Source organism: Epargyreus clarus, unplaced genomic scaffold (assembly GCF_041222505.1).
Source record: "Epargyreus clarus isolate Ecla_fem2 unplaced genomic scaffold, WU_Ecla_fem_2.2 ptg000016l, whole genome shotgun sequence".
NCBI classification, from domain to species: domain Eukaryota; kingdom Metazoa; phylum Arthropoda; class Insecta; order Lepidoptera; family Hesperiidae; genus Epargyreus; species Epargyreus clarus.
The window spans coordinates 5,510,325-5,530,019 of record NW_027332224.1 but is presented as its reverse complement, the minus strand read 5'-3'; the positions used below and the strand labels follow the sequence as shown (position 1 = coordinate 5,530,019).

The 19,695-nt window shown below is 33.5% G+C and overlaps 1 protein-coding gene and 1 long non-coding RNA gene across 2 annotated transcripts in view; one reads left to right on the top strand and one right to left on the bottom strand.

The window, feature by feature from the left end:
* Positions 1–19,695, bottom strand: part of LOC140748655 (uncharacterized) — a 342,763-nt gene that overhangs the window by 132,039 nt on the left and 191,029 nt on the right. The gene's annotated exons all lie outside the window — the stretch shown is intronic.
* Positions 262–14,722, top strand: LOC140748480 (uncharacterized). Its single transcript, XM_073081293.1, has 9 exons — positions 262–329; positions 1,752–1,898; positions 3,133–3,330; positions 6,418–6,525; positions 7,373–7,460; positions 8,084–10,266; positions 10,758–10,940; positions 11,533–11,904; positions 12,237–14,722. Exons 1-9 carry the CDS (start codon positions 277–279, stop codon positions 13,762–13,764), a joined length of 4,860 nt encoding a protein of 1,619 aa, XP_072937394.1. The 5' UTR covers positions 262–276; the 3' UTR covers positions 13,765–14,722.

Sequence of the window (19,695 nt, the reverse complement as noted above, 5' to 3'; positions counted from 1 at the left end):
GGACAAGTGCGTATTGGTAGACTTCACATACCTTTGAGATTTTTTTTTTATAAATCTCAGGTATGCAGGTTTCCTCACGATGTTTTTCCTTCACCGTTTAGCAAGTGATAATTAATTTCTAACACGCACATAACTTTGAACAATCAGAGGTACCTGGGATTTAATCCTCGGACCCCGCGATCGAGAGGCCGAGTTTCCTAACCATTAGGCTATCACTGCCTTCTATTTAATACTTACTTATAATCCTTTTTTCCATATTACAGCACCGTGATATTCATGAAGGTCCCATCTACAAGTCCAGCAAGAAATGTACATAAAGCACATAAAAAGTAAGTACATAATAATGTATGTATATTCTTATTTATCTTGTATTTAATTTATTAAAATCTAATATATTTTTTTAATTCAATATAGGATCTTTACAGCACTTTTTGAATGTCAATACGTTATAAAAATAAAATCTCGACTCTTTAAATAATTAATAAAAAGTGAAGTAATCTCATGCCTTTAAACGAGCTATTCATGCAAATATATATACAGGGTGAATTTTTCAAACGGGCCTTCAGGGCCATATCCGAAACTATACGGATTAGCGAAAAATGCTGAAAGGAGTTACGAGGCCCATTTTGATAAAAACTAAAACTGCATCATTACTTTTTTAAAATAACTTTTTCCCTAGCCGGGAATCGAACGAGTTCATTTTGAAAAAAATTACACCTCTATATTATTCCACTATCTGATAGTGTCGCTTATAAGGATCAAATTCTGGGAAGTAATGTTATGTGACAAATTAAAGGAAAAGGAAAATTTTGAAGAAAATACGTATTTTTCCATACATTGGCATACTAATCCTTAAGGATTATACATAACAAATGATTTATGTATAATTCTTTAGAAACAGACATAAGTCATACCATTGAAGAATTTGTTGGTTAATCAACTAATTATTCGATGTTATGACTATGACATACGGCTTAGTATGAGAAAGTAATAGTTTGGCAAATAAGTTACCGCCGTTTTTAGGATTTATTTTTTAATGAAAATAGATAACTGATTAAATAGTAAATTCCTATTGTTTGTTGTTTACAACTTCGTTTCAACGTTAAATATGATTTTCTATGTCTCTTTTTTTTATCTCTCGGATCTCGGATTTGACTCTAAAAAGTAATTCTCGCAAATTGTCAACTTTACATCTGTATTAAACGAAACTCCGCCCATAGCAAGTAAATCTATTTTAATGGTCCTAAAAATAACCTTAGCTAAGTCGGACATAAAAAATAAAAATTATTGGGAAACAAAACGTCCATTTCGAATGATAAGAAACACTGAGCCAAAAAAAATGTTTAAAGTAATGAATGGCGGGAACTTAACTGCCAAATTAATATGAAAAAATATGTATTTTCTTAAAATTGAGGCTTTTACGATTTAACGATTTAACTCTTTAACTCTAAAGGCACTACTGTCACTCTTATTTCCTTATAACAGCAGTGTAGTGCTGCTGTGTTATGGTTTGAAGGGTGTGATAAGGGAGACAGACTTTCCCGAGGCATTCCAGCTTAGTCCTCAGGGGTAGCGGTGTACATACCTGTGGTGACCTCGGTTAGGACTTTCATCTTATCTGTGGTTGATTACAGATGTCCATGGGCGGCTGTAGCCCCTTATCAAGTAGATTGTATGCTCATTTTTTTTTCTAAAAAAAAAATTGCATTAGATTTATAAAAATATTTTAATTATTTTGTTCTCAATTTCAGAAAAAAAGGAAATATCGAAACTGAGACAAATGATGAAGATATTGACAATAATGAGGAGATTGGAGAAAATAATGAAAAAGATGCATTATTACAAGAAAATAATGAAAATATGAATGTCGATAACGATGATGATTTAGAAGCATTAAGGTAAATTTTATTATTAACCCTTTCCTGCGCAGTCCCTTCTTACAGAGAAGACTTTAAAATACCTTACATTGTGGTGTCACACCATAGATTAGTAAAGATACTTCGCCGCCTTGAAATTGAATGAAGCCACAAACAGCTTATTAGTAAGTTCTTTTTTTGAATTCTTGATAAATAAAAACATGTTTAGAGAAAATATACGAATAAATAACTAATACTGCGTAATTTACATAATAAATAAATAATTATTTCAAATATTTTAGGGACATTTTAGCACGGAGACGGGGCAAATCTTTTTTACGCAACTATTTCAATTCTCAAAACTGGGTACATTTTATTGTTAGGAGTGAGTAATCCTTACTAATCTATGTGTCACACACACATAGTTGACACAAACACTCAGATCTAAAATAGAAATATTAATTCTTCATTTAAATGTCTGCTTAGCCTGGGATCGAACCTAGATCTTTGCAACTCAGAAAGAGGAAAAACCAATGTATCATATCATTTAACTTTTATTTTGATTACCATGCTTTTATTAGCTTGACTTGTATGTATGTGAGTATGTATGTAATGGAATTTTTGAACTCCATTTTTACCCACATTGAACTGTCTGATTAATTTAAATATTTTGAACAATTATCAAGACCCGATGATAATATACTATTTCAATAACTTTGCCCCAATCAGGAATCATTAGGATATTGTCAGGATTAACGATTTTCATATGCGATTTTAGGGTGGTTTTTAGTTTTTTAAACTATAATTTATTCTGTACTAGTTTTTGCCCGCGGCTTCGCCCGCGTTTAAAACAAAATAATATAACATACTAACACTGTAAATACATAAAACTGTAAATTCGTACCCTCAACTTTGCTAAAGATCATCACTTGATCATATGCATAGTTTACGATTCAATCCTTACTAATATCGATTAAATTAATCGATGTTTTGGGTCCAAAAGATCGATTCTCCGATTAATCGATCTTAGATCGCCATCCCTAGTTCCCGTGGGATTTCCGGGATAAAAACTATCCTATGTCCTTTCTCGGGTCTCAGACTATCTTTGTACAAAATTTCATTAAAATTGGTTCAGTGGTTTAGGCGTGAAGAAGAGACAACCAGACAGACAGACAGACAGACAGACAGAGTTACTTTCGGATTTATAATATTAGTAAGGATATAATATATATAGTTAGTAAGGATAGTAAGGATTCAACTATTCTTTTAATTACAGAAATCCCAAATCTATCGTAGAGAAGATTCTTCAGTCGACAGAGATAAACACAAAAGTGTCTAGAATGACTCCGATAGATCCCAGTATATATCTAGAAAGAAGTAAGTCGTCTCCGGAACCACAGCTGTTGAAAAAATCAGACACATGGATGGATCCTTATGCATATAATATGCCATTGGAATTTGGTAAACCTTTAAGGTATGTATTTACTAATTTTAAACGAACTAGCTATTTGAAAGTGGTAGAACCCTTTGTGGGTTCAGAAAAGGACATAGGGTATGTTTTATCCCGAAAAAAATACTGTTCCCGAGGGATAGATAACCTCTGACAGCAAACGAAGCCGCGGGTTTTTTATAGTATAGGAGTAGCGGACGAGCACGCAGTCCATCTGATGGTAAGTGGCTACTGCTCATGGACATCTGTAATCAACCCCAGATAGGATTAGATGTTCCTACCTGAGGTTGGCCACTGATGCGCCGCTACCCCTGAGGACTAAGCTGGAACGCCTCGGAAAAGTATGTCTTCCTCATCACACCCAGAACACAGCAACGCTTAGCACGGCTGTTATGAGGCAGAAGTAGGTGTGGCGGTGGTGCCGCCGGAGTCGAACCACAAAAGGTTCTACCACCTTCAAATTCATAACAAATTAGCTTTTATCCGATATTATATTATATTATTTTATCCATATCGATCTGACGCGCAAAGGGTCCCGGGTTCGATTCCCGGCCAGACAGATATCTAAATGATGAATTTAGCTTTCTGTTTCTAGGTCTGGGTGTTTGTGTATTTGTCTATGTGTGTGTCTATGGCACCCACGGCACAGGGAATCCTAGCGTGGGGCTGTGAGTGTAGAAAGCGTTTAAGCGTTTATTTTGCTAGCGGTCAGAGGTTTTTATCTATCCCTCGGGAACGGAACTTTTTTCCGGATAAAAGGTATTCTACGTCCTTTTCTGGACCCCTGACAAAGTGTGTACAAAATGTTATGACAAAGTGTGAAAATTTAGCTTAGGATTATTTTATGTACTGGGGGCCTACCACCACCACCTTTAAAAAAAAATGTGAGCCGTCACAGGACGCCTGGCAGATGTGAAACATCGACATTATTTTGTAAAAGTAATATGCAGAAAAGAACATATTGTGATAGGAACTAAATATGTCATAATGATAAAATAAAATATTACGATTTTTTTCCAGATAACGATGACTATTTATTGAATAAACATTTATTTTCATTAAATACAAAAATTTACGAATTTATTTCAAATCGTGACTACTTAATTCGTTTAATCAGGAAGAGAATCGCACAGTCGATTGCGCATGGCGACGCGTCGCCACACCGTACACACTACTGCATATAGACTGTATATATATACCATCGTATAGCGTGGCGACGTCGCCACGACATGCGTCGCCACGCCAGAAATCGGTTTTACGTGTGGCTATAGATGTTTCACATCAAAAACCGTCATAGTTCCGGAATGTTTTATTTCAATATTACATCAACATTACTTTGATTCGTACTACGACCTCCTTAAAACAATATTGTTTTATTCCTGCAGAGTGATGTAAAAGAATGAATAATTTGTCTATTCCTTATCCAAGAGAAAACGAGACATCAACACAAGAGTCGTCTCTTTCGCACCATAGTTTTGATTGTGTTCCGTCATACGCAGTTAAACAGACTTACTTAATTTTGTTTTACATATAAATATTATTATTATTAATTAAATTAAGTAAATATTTAGACACCCTTATCCAGTTTTCGAGTATTCGTTGTATATAAGTAACTGAAATTGATATATTTTGCTTAAAAAATTAAATTTCGTGTATAATTATTTTTGGTTGAATATATTTTAAAACGTTATTCAAGTATGTAACACTATTATCCAGTGCAAAGGAACGTCGTCATGCAGCTTGGCGATTGCAAAATTTGACATAAATAGAACATTCAATTATGACATTTTGTGTCACTTTATGGTACGAATGCGGTACAAAAGAATGAATGATTTCATACAAAACCGCTTGTTTTAATATTGTTTAAACAATCTTAGTTTAACGATATCGTGGTACGAAATTTAATCAATGTATGATTAAAATAATATTGTTTTAAGAGATGGCAGTAACTCCCCTGGAAGGAGTAAAGACCATTTTATGGTAAGTGGTTATTACCGCCTATGGACATCTGTAACCAACTCAATATAGACCAGGTTCTATCTGAAGCCGATCGCAGCGTCGCCACTGAGGATTAAGATAGTCGCCTCATATGTTAATCAGATCTAATACGCTCACCGAAACGCAGGACTACTTTAAGCTAGAAATACATAGATTAATAAAGATACTTCGCCGCCTTGAAATTGAATGAAGCCACAAACGGCTTATTTTAGTAAGTTCTTTTTTTGAATTCTTGACAAATAAAAACATTTTTAGAGAAAAATTACGAATAAATAACTAATACTGCGTAATTTACGCAATAAATAAATAATTATTGCAAATATTTTGGGACATTTTAGCACGGAGACGTGGCAAAACTTTTTTACGCAACTATTTAAATTCTCAAAACTTTTTCTTGTTAGGAGTGAGTATTCTTTACTAATCTATGTAGAAATATTAAATAAATTAAAATCATCTCATAAGATCACTATATTACGATAGGCATGATGACAAATTTTGAAACCCCCTTTTATAATGTACATACATATATACTGATTCCAAAAATCGTATTATTTCGGCAATAAATTCAGTATTAACGGAAATATTATCAGTTTTAAAACAAATTTTGAATTAAGCGCGAATACGCTCACGGGTGTCATGGCGTCCGCGAGTGACGTCACGCCTCAATATCCCATAGAAAAGTTCAAGCAATACGGTGACACGCCAAACCAATGACGTCATTTCGCCCCGATTAGCGTTTTAGACAAGATGGCCGACTGCATTATTTTACACTTTTATTTCATTGAAAATATAATGAATCCTAAAGTTTTTATTAAAACTGGGCTATTTTTGAGAATGCTTTCAATATATTGTTTTTAAGTATATCATTTATTCTTCGATTTTTCAATACTGTCATCATGCCCATTCTACGTGAAGGTGACCAATGACCATATATGCATTGCTTCCTCTGAAGACTAAGGACCTTATGTAAGTATGTCTCCCTTACCACACATCAAACCAGAACACAGCAGCGCTACACTGCTGTTATAAAGCAGAAATAAATGTGACAATGGTGCCTTCAGAGTCGAACCAAGAATTCTAACTCCTCTAAAATGATCTTACTTTTCTTCTCAGGACAAATTCATCGGAAAAGAAGAAGATATTTTCAGACCATATGCGCGAAATGAAACACAAGCTGTTAGAAGGACTCGCCGCGCCCATAGAGAGCGATAAGGCCATGAGGTATGTCATTGTATATTATTGTCATCATATATTTGACGACCCGCGTGCCGGAGCGGCCACCATACCGGTCTGACGCGCAAAGGGTCCCGGGTTCGATTCCCGGCCAGACAGATATCTAAATGATGAATTTAGATTTCTGGGTCTGGGTGTTGTTTGTCTATGTGTGTCCATGGCACCCACGACACAGGGAATCCTAGTGTGGGGCTGTGAGTGTAGAAAGCGTTTATTTAGTTTAGTTTATTGTCCGCGCCAAACTGCTAGTCCGCTCTGAAGTTGTTGCGAGCAGGTGTAGTCACACAATTTGCTATGGCGACGCGATTCATTTCTATATTCAGAGCGGACTAGCAGTTTTACGCGGACTATATACCAACTTTATTACTTTGGCAAAGGTGCTAGGTGATCATGTCTGGACAGCGGCCGTGCTCCAACAGTCTCAGTTCAAGTGTATATTTCTTTTATAATATAGAAGTAGCAGCGAGCATGCAGTCCACCTGATGGTAAGTGGCTACTGCCGCCCATGGACATCTGTAATCAACCCCAGATAGGATTAGATTCCTACGTGAGGTCGGCCACAGATGCGCCGCTACCCCTGATGACTAAGCTGGAAAGACTCGGAAAAGTATGTCTCCCTTACCACACCCTTCAAACCAGAACACAGCAGCGCCTAACACTGCTGTTATAACAGAAATAAGTGTGGTGGTGGTGCTGCAGGAATCGAACCACAGAGGGTTCTGCCGCTTTTAAATACACAAGACAAGTATAAATTCTTATGTGAGTAGATAAGTATAAACACGATTTTTTTGTCTTAAAACATCAATACAAATAGAGCTCTTAACTTCTTTCACAGAATGATGCGTTTAATGGGCTGGAAGGGCGGAGCCCTGGGAGTCCGTGGCGAAGGGATCATGGAACCTATACAACCACAACTGGATATAGTAAGTTTTCTTTTTACCACGCTTTTATTAGTTTGACCTGTATGTATGTATGTAATGAATCGTTGAACTCGATTTTTACTCACTTTGAACTGTCCGATTTATTTAAAATTTTGAACAATTATCAAGAACCGATGACAATACACGATTTTAATCATTTTATCCAATTCTTCTCATCAAGATCGTCAGGATTAACGACCTTACTTGTGCGATTTTAGCGTGGTTTTTAGTTTTTTAACTATAGTTATTATGTATCCAGTATAGTTATTATGTTTTCACTTCCATCGACATTGAAGAAACCTACATATCTTGAGTTCATTAAAAATATTCTCGAGGGTGTGTGAAGTGGACCAATTCGTATATGGTCAACTACGAAATTATGACTTAAATCCCTCTTACTTTGAGACCCCTGTGACCTGCAGTGGGACAGTAATGGATTCATCATCATCATCATCAACCCATTATTGTCCCACTAGGCTCGGGTCTCCTCTCAGAATGAGAAGGATTAGGCTATAGTCCACCGCGCTGGACAAGTGCGTATTGGTAGACTTCACATACCTTTGATGGGTTGACGATTTAAAATACAATAACATTATCACTAATAATATAATGTTTGTTTTTTTCAGCCAACGCGTGTAGGATTCGGTCATAGAAAGCTTACATCATCACAAGTAAAACTGAATCGCCTACAAAAACACATATTGAAAAGAAGAACCGCTTTGAACCAAAATGAAGAATTATATTCCAAAGATAATGAGTACATTGAAGACGGAACCAATCGAAAAAATCGAAAATTTAAAAAGAAAGAAAAGAAAAGTAAGCTTATTGGCAAAAAAGGAAAAAATAAAGATCGCCGTTTAAACGAGATGGAAGCAAATCTGAGTATGTATTCGACAATTTTAAATGATGCGTTCGCGAGAAATGACATATCTAGAAATAAAATTGATTCTAATGACTTACAAACGAAAAATAATGATGTTACTGTGAATTTTAATGACTTACAAACGGAAGTTAATGACTTACAAGATGTTAATGCTAACACAAGCGTTCAGAAAATGACTACGAATTATATAGAAAACGTAGTTAGTTCTAGTAACATAGAAAATATGAAAAACTCAAGTATTAGTGACTTAGAAGTAAGTAATAAAGCTTCTAAAGAAAGTGCACAGATACAAAATAATTCTAATCATGAAACAGATGATGAAATGGTTAGTGATGATAAAATAATGATAATAGATGATAATAGTAGTGATGTACATATTGTTGATGATGAACAAGATGATCAGAATAAAAATAGTGCAGACAATGAATATATAAGAGATTGTGACGATAAAATAGTAGATAAAGATGATGATTATAGTGATGTGCATGTTATTGATGATACGTCTAATCAATCTGATCAAGTAGAAGTGGATGAGAGTTGTATACAAACAAATGATGTTACAAGAGCTCTTGTTAATGAAATTGTAATGATGATTAATGATGATAGCTGTGACGCACAACATGATAGTCTTTCAAATGATGGACAGATTGAAAGTGAAGAAGGTGATAATGATGATGAATTGATGATAAATGATAATCAAGTTGAAAGTGATGTTGCTTATAGTAATTATGTACAAAGTGATAAAGGTGATAGTGATGATGATAATGAATCTGATAAAGATAATAATGAAGTTTTCAACCAGAAACAAAAAGACGAAGATGATAAATTAGAAAATAGTATAAAAACGATAATTGATGAAGCGTTTCACAAGATGATAGATAATGTTGATAGAAACATTAAAAATATTTCTAATGTTATAAAGGCCGCTGAACAGATTCAATTTCAAGATCAAAATTATGAACAAACTAATGATAAAGAAGTGAAGACTAATGATAAAGGAGAGAAAACTTATAATGAAGAAGTGAAAACTGATGATAAAGGAGGGAAAACTAATGATAAAGGAGGGAAAACTAATGATAATGAAGTGAAGACTGATCATAAAGGAGTGAAAAGTAATGATAAAGAAGTGATACCTAATGATAAAGGAGTGATTACAGATGATAAAGAAGTGATTGTTGAGATTAAATACGTATTAGCTTATGAAAATGAAAAACCATCCCAAAATATTGATTATGTTTATAAAAGTGATCAGATGGTAATTACGAATTATGTGCAAACAAATGATGAAGTAATTGCTGATGATGATAATATGATAGATGATAATGATAAATTGTCTGATAATACTGATAACGCTTATAACGGGGGCCAGTTACAATTGGATACGAATTGTGTAGAAATTAATGATAAAGAAGAAGAAAAAATGATGATTGATAATGATGATAAGTCCGAAAATATTGATAAAACTATTAACAATGAAGAAATGAAAGGTAATACTAACTGTGTACGAATGAATGATAAAAAAATTATTTCTGATGATGAATGCATGATGATAGATGATAATGATAAAAACTTTGAAAATAATGATAATATTTTTAACAGGCAAATTCAAGTGAATAATTTTTCTATACGAACAAATGATGATTTGAATTTCGCTGATGAAAACATAATGATAGATGATAATGATAATGATAAAATTGATGATTCTTTAAACAAAGATGTACAATTCAATACAAATGTGTGTAATGATGATGAAGAAAGTGATATCGATATGAATATCGATACTGATATATCGTATCATAAAATATCGGCTGAACGATATGAGTACAATCAATTGGATATGACCGCGAAGAAAGCGTCGAATCGTTTGCAATTGTTAGTGAATTTGCTGGAATTAATTCAATCTGAATATCACTTCACTATTATAAGGTATGGTTTTTATATCTATACTTCTATACTAATATTATAAAGAGGAAAACTTTGTTTGTTTGGTTGTAATGAATAGGCTCAGGACCGATTTTAAAAATTCTTTCACCATTCGAAAGCTACATTATCCACGAGTAACATAGGCTATATTTTATATGAAGTATATTGATTGATAAATAGATTTTGAGGCGGTACAAAGTTTGCCGGGTCAGCTAGTATCTTATATATAAAATTCTCGTGTCACAATGTTAGTTACCGTACTCCTCTGAAACGGCTTTACCAATATTCACCAAATTTTATACGCATATTCACTAGGTCTGAGAATTGGCTGCTATTTATTTTTCATACCCCTAAGTGATAAGGGATGTTCACCTTTAACATTTTTTTATGTGTTGCCACACAACGTTTGCCCGTTAGTAAAGAATAAATAAATAATAATATAATAAATAAATAAATGAATGCTGATAATAAATAAATAAATAATAATATTTCAGATTTGGTTTCAACATCAGCAACTTCATATCCTACATTATCACGACAGTATCACGGTTGAATAGAGGAGAACTGTTTGCTTATAAAAATAAACGTGAGCTGTTATTACTGAAGGCGATCACAGCAGAAATGGCCGCCCATAGCGACTTGGCACTTGTTTGTCAAACGTGGAAGAAGTGTAACACGTAAGTATGATGAGAAGCGAGAGTATATGTATAGTCCACGCCAAACTGCTAGTCCGCTCTGAAGTTGTTGCGAGGAGGTGTAGTCATACAATTTGCTATGGCGATGCGATTCATTTCTATATTCAGAGCAGACTAGCAGTTTTAAAAGGACTATACTGTGTACATTTAGGTACATAGTAGTTAGTGCACACGTAAGAACAGATGTCCGTGGGCGGCAGTAGCCATTTGCCATCATATACTTTTTTTTTATAATATAGGAGTAGCAGACGAGCAAGCAGTCCATCTGATGGTAAGTGGCTACTGCCGCCCATGGACATCTGTAATCAACCCCAGATAGATTAGATTCCTACCTGAGGTCGGCCACAGATGCGCCGCTACTCCTGAGGACTAAGCTGGAACGCCTCGGAAAAGTCTGTATCTCTTACCACACCCTTCAAACCGGAACACAGCAGCACTTAACACTGCTGTTATAACAGAAATTCGTGTGACGGTGGTGCCTTCAGAATCAAACAGAGTTCTACCATCTTCAATTCATAATCTGTAAATCTATTTCTAATGATTTTTTTTTTTAATTATTTCTGTTTCTTTGCAGGCAAGTAGCAAAAATATCAAAATACAACAACAGCCCAGTAAAGTTGAGACTTTACGAAGACTGTACCTTTGTAACCACACACCCAATCCCAGAAAATAAATACGATATACCAAACACGTCTAAAGAAAACAAATATTTTCTACTAATCAATCGAATTATACGTGATTTTATTCAAAGTAATGATGTTCAGAGAGTGTATGAGTTCAGTTCGCAAGTTGGTATCAAGTCGTACGTAAATAGTGTAATTGGAATGTTGAATGGGCAAGTTATTTTCGACTTGGGGCTTGGGGGTGAAGAAAATGATATATTTTGTGAGACAGTCGAAAGAATGGCTGATGTCTTCTTAATAGCGAAATATGACTGTCCGCTTTTGTAAGTATTTTTTGGGTTTTTTTTTGTATTTTTGATCTGAAGTTAAGATTAGTTTGAACAATTTTTTGAACTATTTTATTAATTATCTGTGTAATGTCTACCATAGACTTTTTTCGTTGCATAGACAACAAATACTCGTAGTAAAAATCTTGTCTAAGATTCAGACAATAATTAATTTAATTTTTATCATTTCTTTAATATAAAAATGAGAAGAAAAATCATGTAAATATATATTTTTGATTTTTCGGCAAGCAAAAGAATTTAATGTAGCATTTCTTTGTTTTAATAAAAACATGTGAATTTTGTACAATAAAAATGACCTTTTATTACAGATATTTTGGAAAATTACAACTAGTAAAAGTTTTTGTGACAAAAAGATGTAAAATGTGTCAACAAGGCACTAACAGTGAAGCAGAGAATTCAAATAATGATAGAATTATTCATGAGAATTCCAAGAATAGTGAAGAATTTGATGGTGAAGTTAATAATAATTCTTCAATGAAAAATTCTCCAAATGAAACCGATAAATTGAACCAGAATGGTGACATGAATAATATTCCAAAAATATTTCATAATAATAAATGTAACGATGTAATGGAAGGGGATGATTTTGGAATAGGAAGTCATAATTCCAAAATGTTTGACGTAAAGTCATATGAAATTGAAAATAAAGAAATATCTAAAAATGACAAAATATTTGATGAAAATGACAGTAATAAAAACATATCTACAAATTCGCAGAATAAGTCAAATTCTGATAAATGTTTTGAGAAAAATATTGATTGTGTAACAGAGTTTGATAAGAAATTCACCAAAAGGAAATTATTAGAAGAAAATATTTGTAACAAAGAAGTATTGACAAGTGATGATGTAATTCCTTTTATACGTAATGAAGATAAGAATGAAGAAACTGAAAAAATAAAAATCGATGAAGTTATGGAGAAACATGGAGAAACAAATGAGGAAATAAACAAAGAAATATCGAATGAAGATATTTTTGAAAAAATCAGAAAATTTATAGAAGATTTCGATAAGGCACATAGCGTTAATAAGTCTACTGAAAAGAAGAGACGAAGAACAAGAAGGAATAGAAAAAAGAATGATGGAGATAATGAAGAATTTAATATCGGGGAAGGTGTAAAAAATTATGAAAGTATATATACTGGTAATAAGTTACAATGTAACTCCACTTACACTCAAAATTATAACGATAATATCCTTAACTGTCACAATGAAATATCAAAACATATCGAACATAATCCAATTGTGAATTCAAATGATATTACCAAAAATACTGACGAAAAAGTTTTTGCAGTTTCAAACCCAAATATTGTGACTAAAAACGGTACTTGGCCGAAAAATGTAATTATTGCGCTTAAACATAGTCCCTTATACAAAATTGATTTTTTAAAGTCAGTGACACACATTCAAAGTCTAATATACGAAGCAATAAAAATGTCAAGTGATATACCGTATATAAAATGTGAAAGTTTAAAAACAAATGGAATAGTATATTCTTGTTTCGACGACAAATCGTTCAACTGGTTGGTAAACACAGTCGGGCCTCACTACAATATATTCGATTTTAAATCCGATTCGAAATCGAGTCATATTATCGAATTAAGAATATATAGTTTCATAAAAGTTGATCCAAAAGTGATTTTGAATAATATACAATTGTGTTATGGACTGAATACGGGAGAATGGAAAGTTATGTGGGAGAGGTATTTTCCTAAATGCTATATTATAACTATTAAAATAGATGATGCCTCTTTAAATGTTATTAAAAAAGAAAATTATTCACTATTTGTCGGTTTTGATAAAGCTGATGTGATTCTGTGGCAAGATCGGGATTACTAATGCAAATATAGCAGTAGTGATAGCCTAGTGGTGAAGAAATCGACTCGTCATCGTAGGGATTTACCTTCAAATCCCAGACATCTCTGATTTTTAGTTTTTTGCGTATTAGAAACTAGTTTTTGCCCGCGGCTTCGCCCGCGTTTAAAAGAAAATAATATGACATATTAACATACATAAAATTGAAAAGTCGTACCTTCGTTGGAATGACAGTGGCGCCATCTGGCGAAAATTGGTCGTACCAACTCTGGAACCTTCGTGGGCTCATGGACAACAACTTAGCTAAAGATCATCACTTGATGAAATGAATAGTTTATGATTCAATCCTTACTAATATCGACTAAAATAATCGATTTTATTGGTCCAAAAGATCGATTCTCCGATTAATCGATCTTAGATCGCCATCCCTAGTTCCCGTGGGATTTCCGGGATAAAAACTATCCTATGTCCTTTCTCGGGTCTCGAGACTATCTTTGTACGAAATTTCATTATAATCGGTTCAGTGGTTTAGGCGTGAAGAAGATACACACAGACAGACAGAGTTACTTTGGGATTTATTATATTATATTAGAAATTAATTGCAAGATGTTTAGAAAACTTCGATAGCGTGATTCAGAATACTCGTGGCGCCATCCTGTGTCGAGTAGCGGGAAGTCCCTATACTATAATCTCTCAATTTAGTTCAATAACTAGTCATTTTAACAGATATGTTGTTATATATATTCTAAATAATAAGTATTTTAACCTGTTTAATAGTCGGGCTTATATGTATAAATTAGTTATAGTTCCTTTAAAATATCCAATAAGGTCATCCACCTTAAGATATAATAATATAAAGTTTAATAAATTTAAGTGTTTTTATGTGTCTATGTGTATTTTAGAAGTATATCTATGTTACACGAGTCCGGTTTCAGGTTTGATGCCTGAATGATGTCAGACAAATTCATATTCGTATTTATAATATTCGTATCGGTATAAAAGCTACTCTTGTCCTTTTCTGAATTTAAAGGTGGTAGAACCCTTTGTGGTTCGACTCGGGCGGCACCACCGCCACACCTATTTCTACCTAATAACATCAGTGTTAAGCGCTGCTGTGTTCCGGTTTGAAGGGTGTGGTAAGGGAGACAGACTTTTCTGAGGCGTTCCAGCTTAGTGCTCAGGGGTAGCGGCGCATCTGTGGCCGACCTCAGGTAGGAATATCTAATCCTATCTGGGGTTGATTACAGATGTCCATGGGCGGCAGTAGCCACTTACCATCAGGTGGACTGCATGCTCGTCTGCTACTCTTATATTATAAAAAAAAAAACACTATTAAGCAATTCATCACATAACATACATACTTTTAAAAGATTTTAAATTGCGCACAAACGGTTTCTTTCGCCACTTCCTCTCCATAACGAACCACTTTCCAAAGCGGTAGTAGTTTGTTGATGTTCGAAAAAAAAATCAATATGAATTATCACATTAGCATTTATAATATAAGTTAGGAGTTAGAAAAAATACTCATTAGGCAAAAGTAGAAGGCAATGGTTTGGCCTAACTGGACTGGTCACTAGTAATTTATTCCAACAACCTTATATTCTTCATTTGTAACTGTAAATAAAGTTGATAAAACTTAATTATTTAAACAGAATAATCTAAATCAGAGAGATAAAATATTTTGGATAATATATTATTGTTTATGTATTATGTATAATTTCACTATATTTCTAAACGCACTAATAAAAATACTTTTAATGGATATAATATTAAATAACATATAGAAAACAGTCTTACAACGTTTTTCTTGATCTAAATAATAAAATTTAATGCATATAATATATAAAGTAAGTAGTATATAAAGTAAGATCTACTTATCAACGGGAAATCCGTTCTTCGTCATATATAGCATTGTTCGTTCAATTACCATGATCATAGACTATAACCTTCTATATTGTAGGTAAACGTCAAATGTGCCTAAAATAATATTATTTCGGCAGTAAATACGGATTCGTAGCAAATTATAGCATTTGTTTCAACGTATAGTCCGCGCCAAACTGCTAGTCCGCTCTGAAGTTGTTGCGCATATATTCCGTAGCAACGTAAGGGCATGCTAATCTTAGATAATTAAACCAACTTTAATTTACTCTAACCAACGTTGGTATAATTATCTAAGATACTAACCCGCGGGCGAGAGGGCAGCGGACGGGTCCCGGAAGGTGTCCCGCGCTGTCTTCGTCCCGGTAATATCTATAATTTAATTAATAAATTCAGTGCGGACTAGCAGAGTTTGGCGCGAACTATACTTAGAATTAAGCGTGAAAACGCTCGCAGGTGTCTTGGCCACTGCTGGTGTAGTCACGCCTCACCATTGCATAAAAGTTTAAGCTTTTAGCTCAATTTTATACTATTATTTTATTAAAATACAGTTAATCTTAAAGTTCATATTAAAACTCGGTATTTTTGGTCTTCGGGTTTTAATACTTGTTTCATGCCTACCATTATATTCCTTATTCGTCCTCATCTTTACTTCTTCAAACGAATTCGATAATTTTAAGGAAACCATTACTAAGATAAGATATTTTATATAAGGTTCTTTGAAAGTTAATGTCGTTTGTTTTAAATTTTAAAATACTACTAGTTATAATTAAGACTAATTTATAGCTCTAACAGTATATGCATATCCTGGCTAGCTGGCTAGCTTATTATGGTGGATTTAAAATTTCAGAACATTTTTTTGTAAAAATAGTTCTTTATGTTCCTGTAAGATTTTGTTAAATATGATTAGTGTGAAATCTGCTTTTAATTTAAGTATTTATATACATATAGTCCGCGCCAAACTGCTAGTCCGCTGTGAAGTTGTTGCGAGCAGGTGTAGTCATACAATTTGCTATGGCGACGCGATTCATTATTCAGAGCGGACCAGCAGTTTTACGCGGACTATACCTACGTCTTTGTATTAATAGAAGCTGATGTAGAAAACTCTGTGTTGTTGATGTATATATAAAATAACTATTTTAAAAGTGTTGGAATAACTAGTAATTATAAGAAAAAGAAACCAGACTGCATTAAGTAATTGAAAGAAAAGTAAAGTAAGGTAGCCTATGTCAATCTCACAATTTAGACGAATCCAACGACGCCTCATATGTTAAAATCCGTCAAGCCGTTTGGGTTGTAGGGCGAGACGAAGAATGAGACATACATACATACGCTCGTAAAACATTACCCTCCACTGTCCATAAAATAGCATTGGAAGTAATCTTTGTAGATATTGGAATGAAAAGGAAATTGTAATAAACTACCATAGATTAGTAAAGATTACTCACTCCTAACAAAAAAGGTAACCAGTTTTGAGAATTGAAATAGTTGCGTAAAAAAGTTTTGCCACGTCTCCGTGCTAAAATGTCCCTAAAATATTTGTTATAACTATTTATTTATTATGTAAAATACGCAGTATTAGATATTTATTCGTAAATTTTCTCTAAAAATGTTTTTATTTGTCAAGAATTCAAAAAAGAACTTACAAATAATCCGTTTATGGCTTCATTCAATTGCAAGGCGGCGAAGTATCTTTACTTATCTATGTAAACTGCGTATATGGGTAATTAAATAAAAATATTTTATTGTGGTGCTTTTTTACGTTCAATTGAGTTTTATTGTGAGGATGAGTGTTTAATGTACATATTGTTTAACATGTTCATTTGCGTAAAAACGTGTAGGTATAGTTATGTACACGAGTAAGAATTTATACTTTTATGGCGTAATTAATACATAAATAGAAACTCGAAAGCCTGTGATTCTTGTTTTCTTTTTTTGTTTTTTCATGTTCTGTTTTTATTTTTTTATATGTAAGCGAAATAAGCACCTGTGATCCATAAATAAGATGTAAGACTTAAGTGTATTTTTTGTTTTAAGTTTTTGGTAATTAGGGTGAACGATTGTGTTATATTTATTTATGCCAGTGTGAATTAAAGGGGAATTGTGTCATGACTTATATTTTTATGTCAGTAAAGATGGGAGAGGGTGGTTTTCATTTTTTGTGACTATAGGCGCCACTAATCATGCAATTTCTTTTAAATTCTAAGTCATTATCGTTTCAGATTAACATACATCGGCCTATAGTGTGTAGGCATTATCTGTACCTACTCATTACTTCAAAGGATTCATTTACATCTACAGACATAGAGCGTATCAGACACGTGTCGTGGCAGACAATATAGTATTTCCTATACAATATGTACTACTGTATTTATATGGAAATAATTTTGTCTGACATATTCCATGTCTGTAGACCCAAACAGGGCCTAAGTATTTATAGTATTATATAATGTGTAAGTCTGAGGTATATTTTTGACGTTGTATTAATTTCTTGATGTACCATACAGCACAACGGTGTGAATAAAACTTTTAAAATAAATGGATGATATTTATTTCCGTATCTATGCCCCTTATTTCATGAAATATTGCACAAGGCCGTTGCTTTTGTCTGCTTCGGCCAAATATTAATGCCGAAACTTTAATAAGTATTTTATTGATTACAGGGCCGAAATCTCATTTTTTATTCGGTCTTTATCAATTCATAAATTCGGTTATTACTTCGAGCAGTTACTGAACAAAGCATTTCGGGCCTAATTTTTAATGTAACTAATTTATACTGATCATTCGCAAGTATCATAAATTAGATGTAGGTTATCGCAGGTTACTATCGGCCATAGTTGAAGTTGCGTTCAGAATTATGTGGGTAATCTATATACTACGCAATTTAACTCTACGTTCATAGCAATTATCGTACCCTAATCAAATATATATAACTCAAAGGTGACTGACTGACACAGTGATCTATCAACGCACAGTCCAAACCACTGGACGAATCGGACTGAAATTTGGCATGCAGGTAGATGTTATGACGTAGGCATCCGCTAAGAAAGGATTTTGATCAATTCTACCCCCAAGGGGATAAAATAGGATATGAAAATATTACTTCGTAACGCGAGCTAAGCCGCGGTCTCGTCCTACTATAAATAAGTAAAAAAAAGAACATATCCCGACTCCATTCATTCCTTTCTTATGCCCACGAAATAATTTATTTGATTTTATTATAAACATGTTTACTGGTTAGCTGTAACGTAGACCGTAGATCACTGGCTGACTAAGACGGGGCGACAGTACCTCTGGTCCTGGGAGGCCTCCAAATGTCTACAAGTTCCCATGAAAAGCTAGTAAAATTAGATCAACGACTGGGGGCCTCATTCAACGAGCTTAGTCCGCCACTGCCGTTGAATCAACGATCTGTTACAGATCCATTGAGTTAATTTCAACTGATCTATGAACCGGTTCATAACTCCGGTTCAACCTTGTGACTCGCGACATGATCTGCAGTTCGCGCGATCTGTTTGAGTTACCCAAGTCTACCGTTATTATAAAAATAAATTATATACGAATAAGTAATCTATAACCAGCAATAACAATCAGTAAGTATTGTTTTCGACTTTCAACATTTAAGGTGATGTTAGAAGAAAATGCTTAGAAATAAAACCACATCTCATTTTAACCTTAACTTTATTGCATTCTAACACACAAGTACGTGAAAATATCTATAAACATTTATTAAGGAAAATGAGTATCTACTCAATTTTCTTGCATTGTTATAAAAAGTTAATTAATAGATAAGGCTAAGACCACATTACGCGTTAATTAAATATTTCTATTAAAACGCGGAAAAGCGCTACGTCTTTTATTTGTTAAAAATAATAACAATCAAAGTGAGGTTTCTAGTGTGATTTCTTATATATAAATCAAATTACTTATTATCAATTATAGGGATAAGAACATGTATCTAAATAAAATTAAATAATTTTGCAAATAAAAATCGCTTCGTTGACCTAAAGCACGTGTTTATTTTTTCGTGTTTATTTTTATTTTAATTCTTAAAATGGACGCAAGTGTATCTTAGCC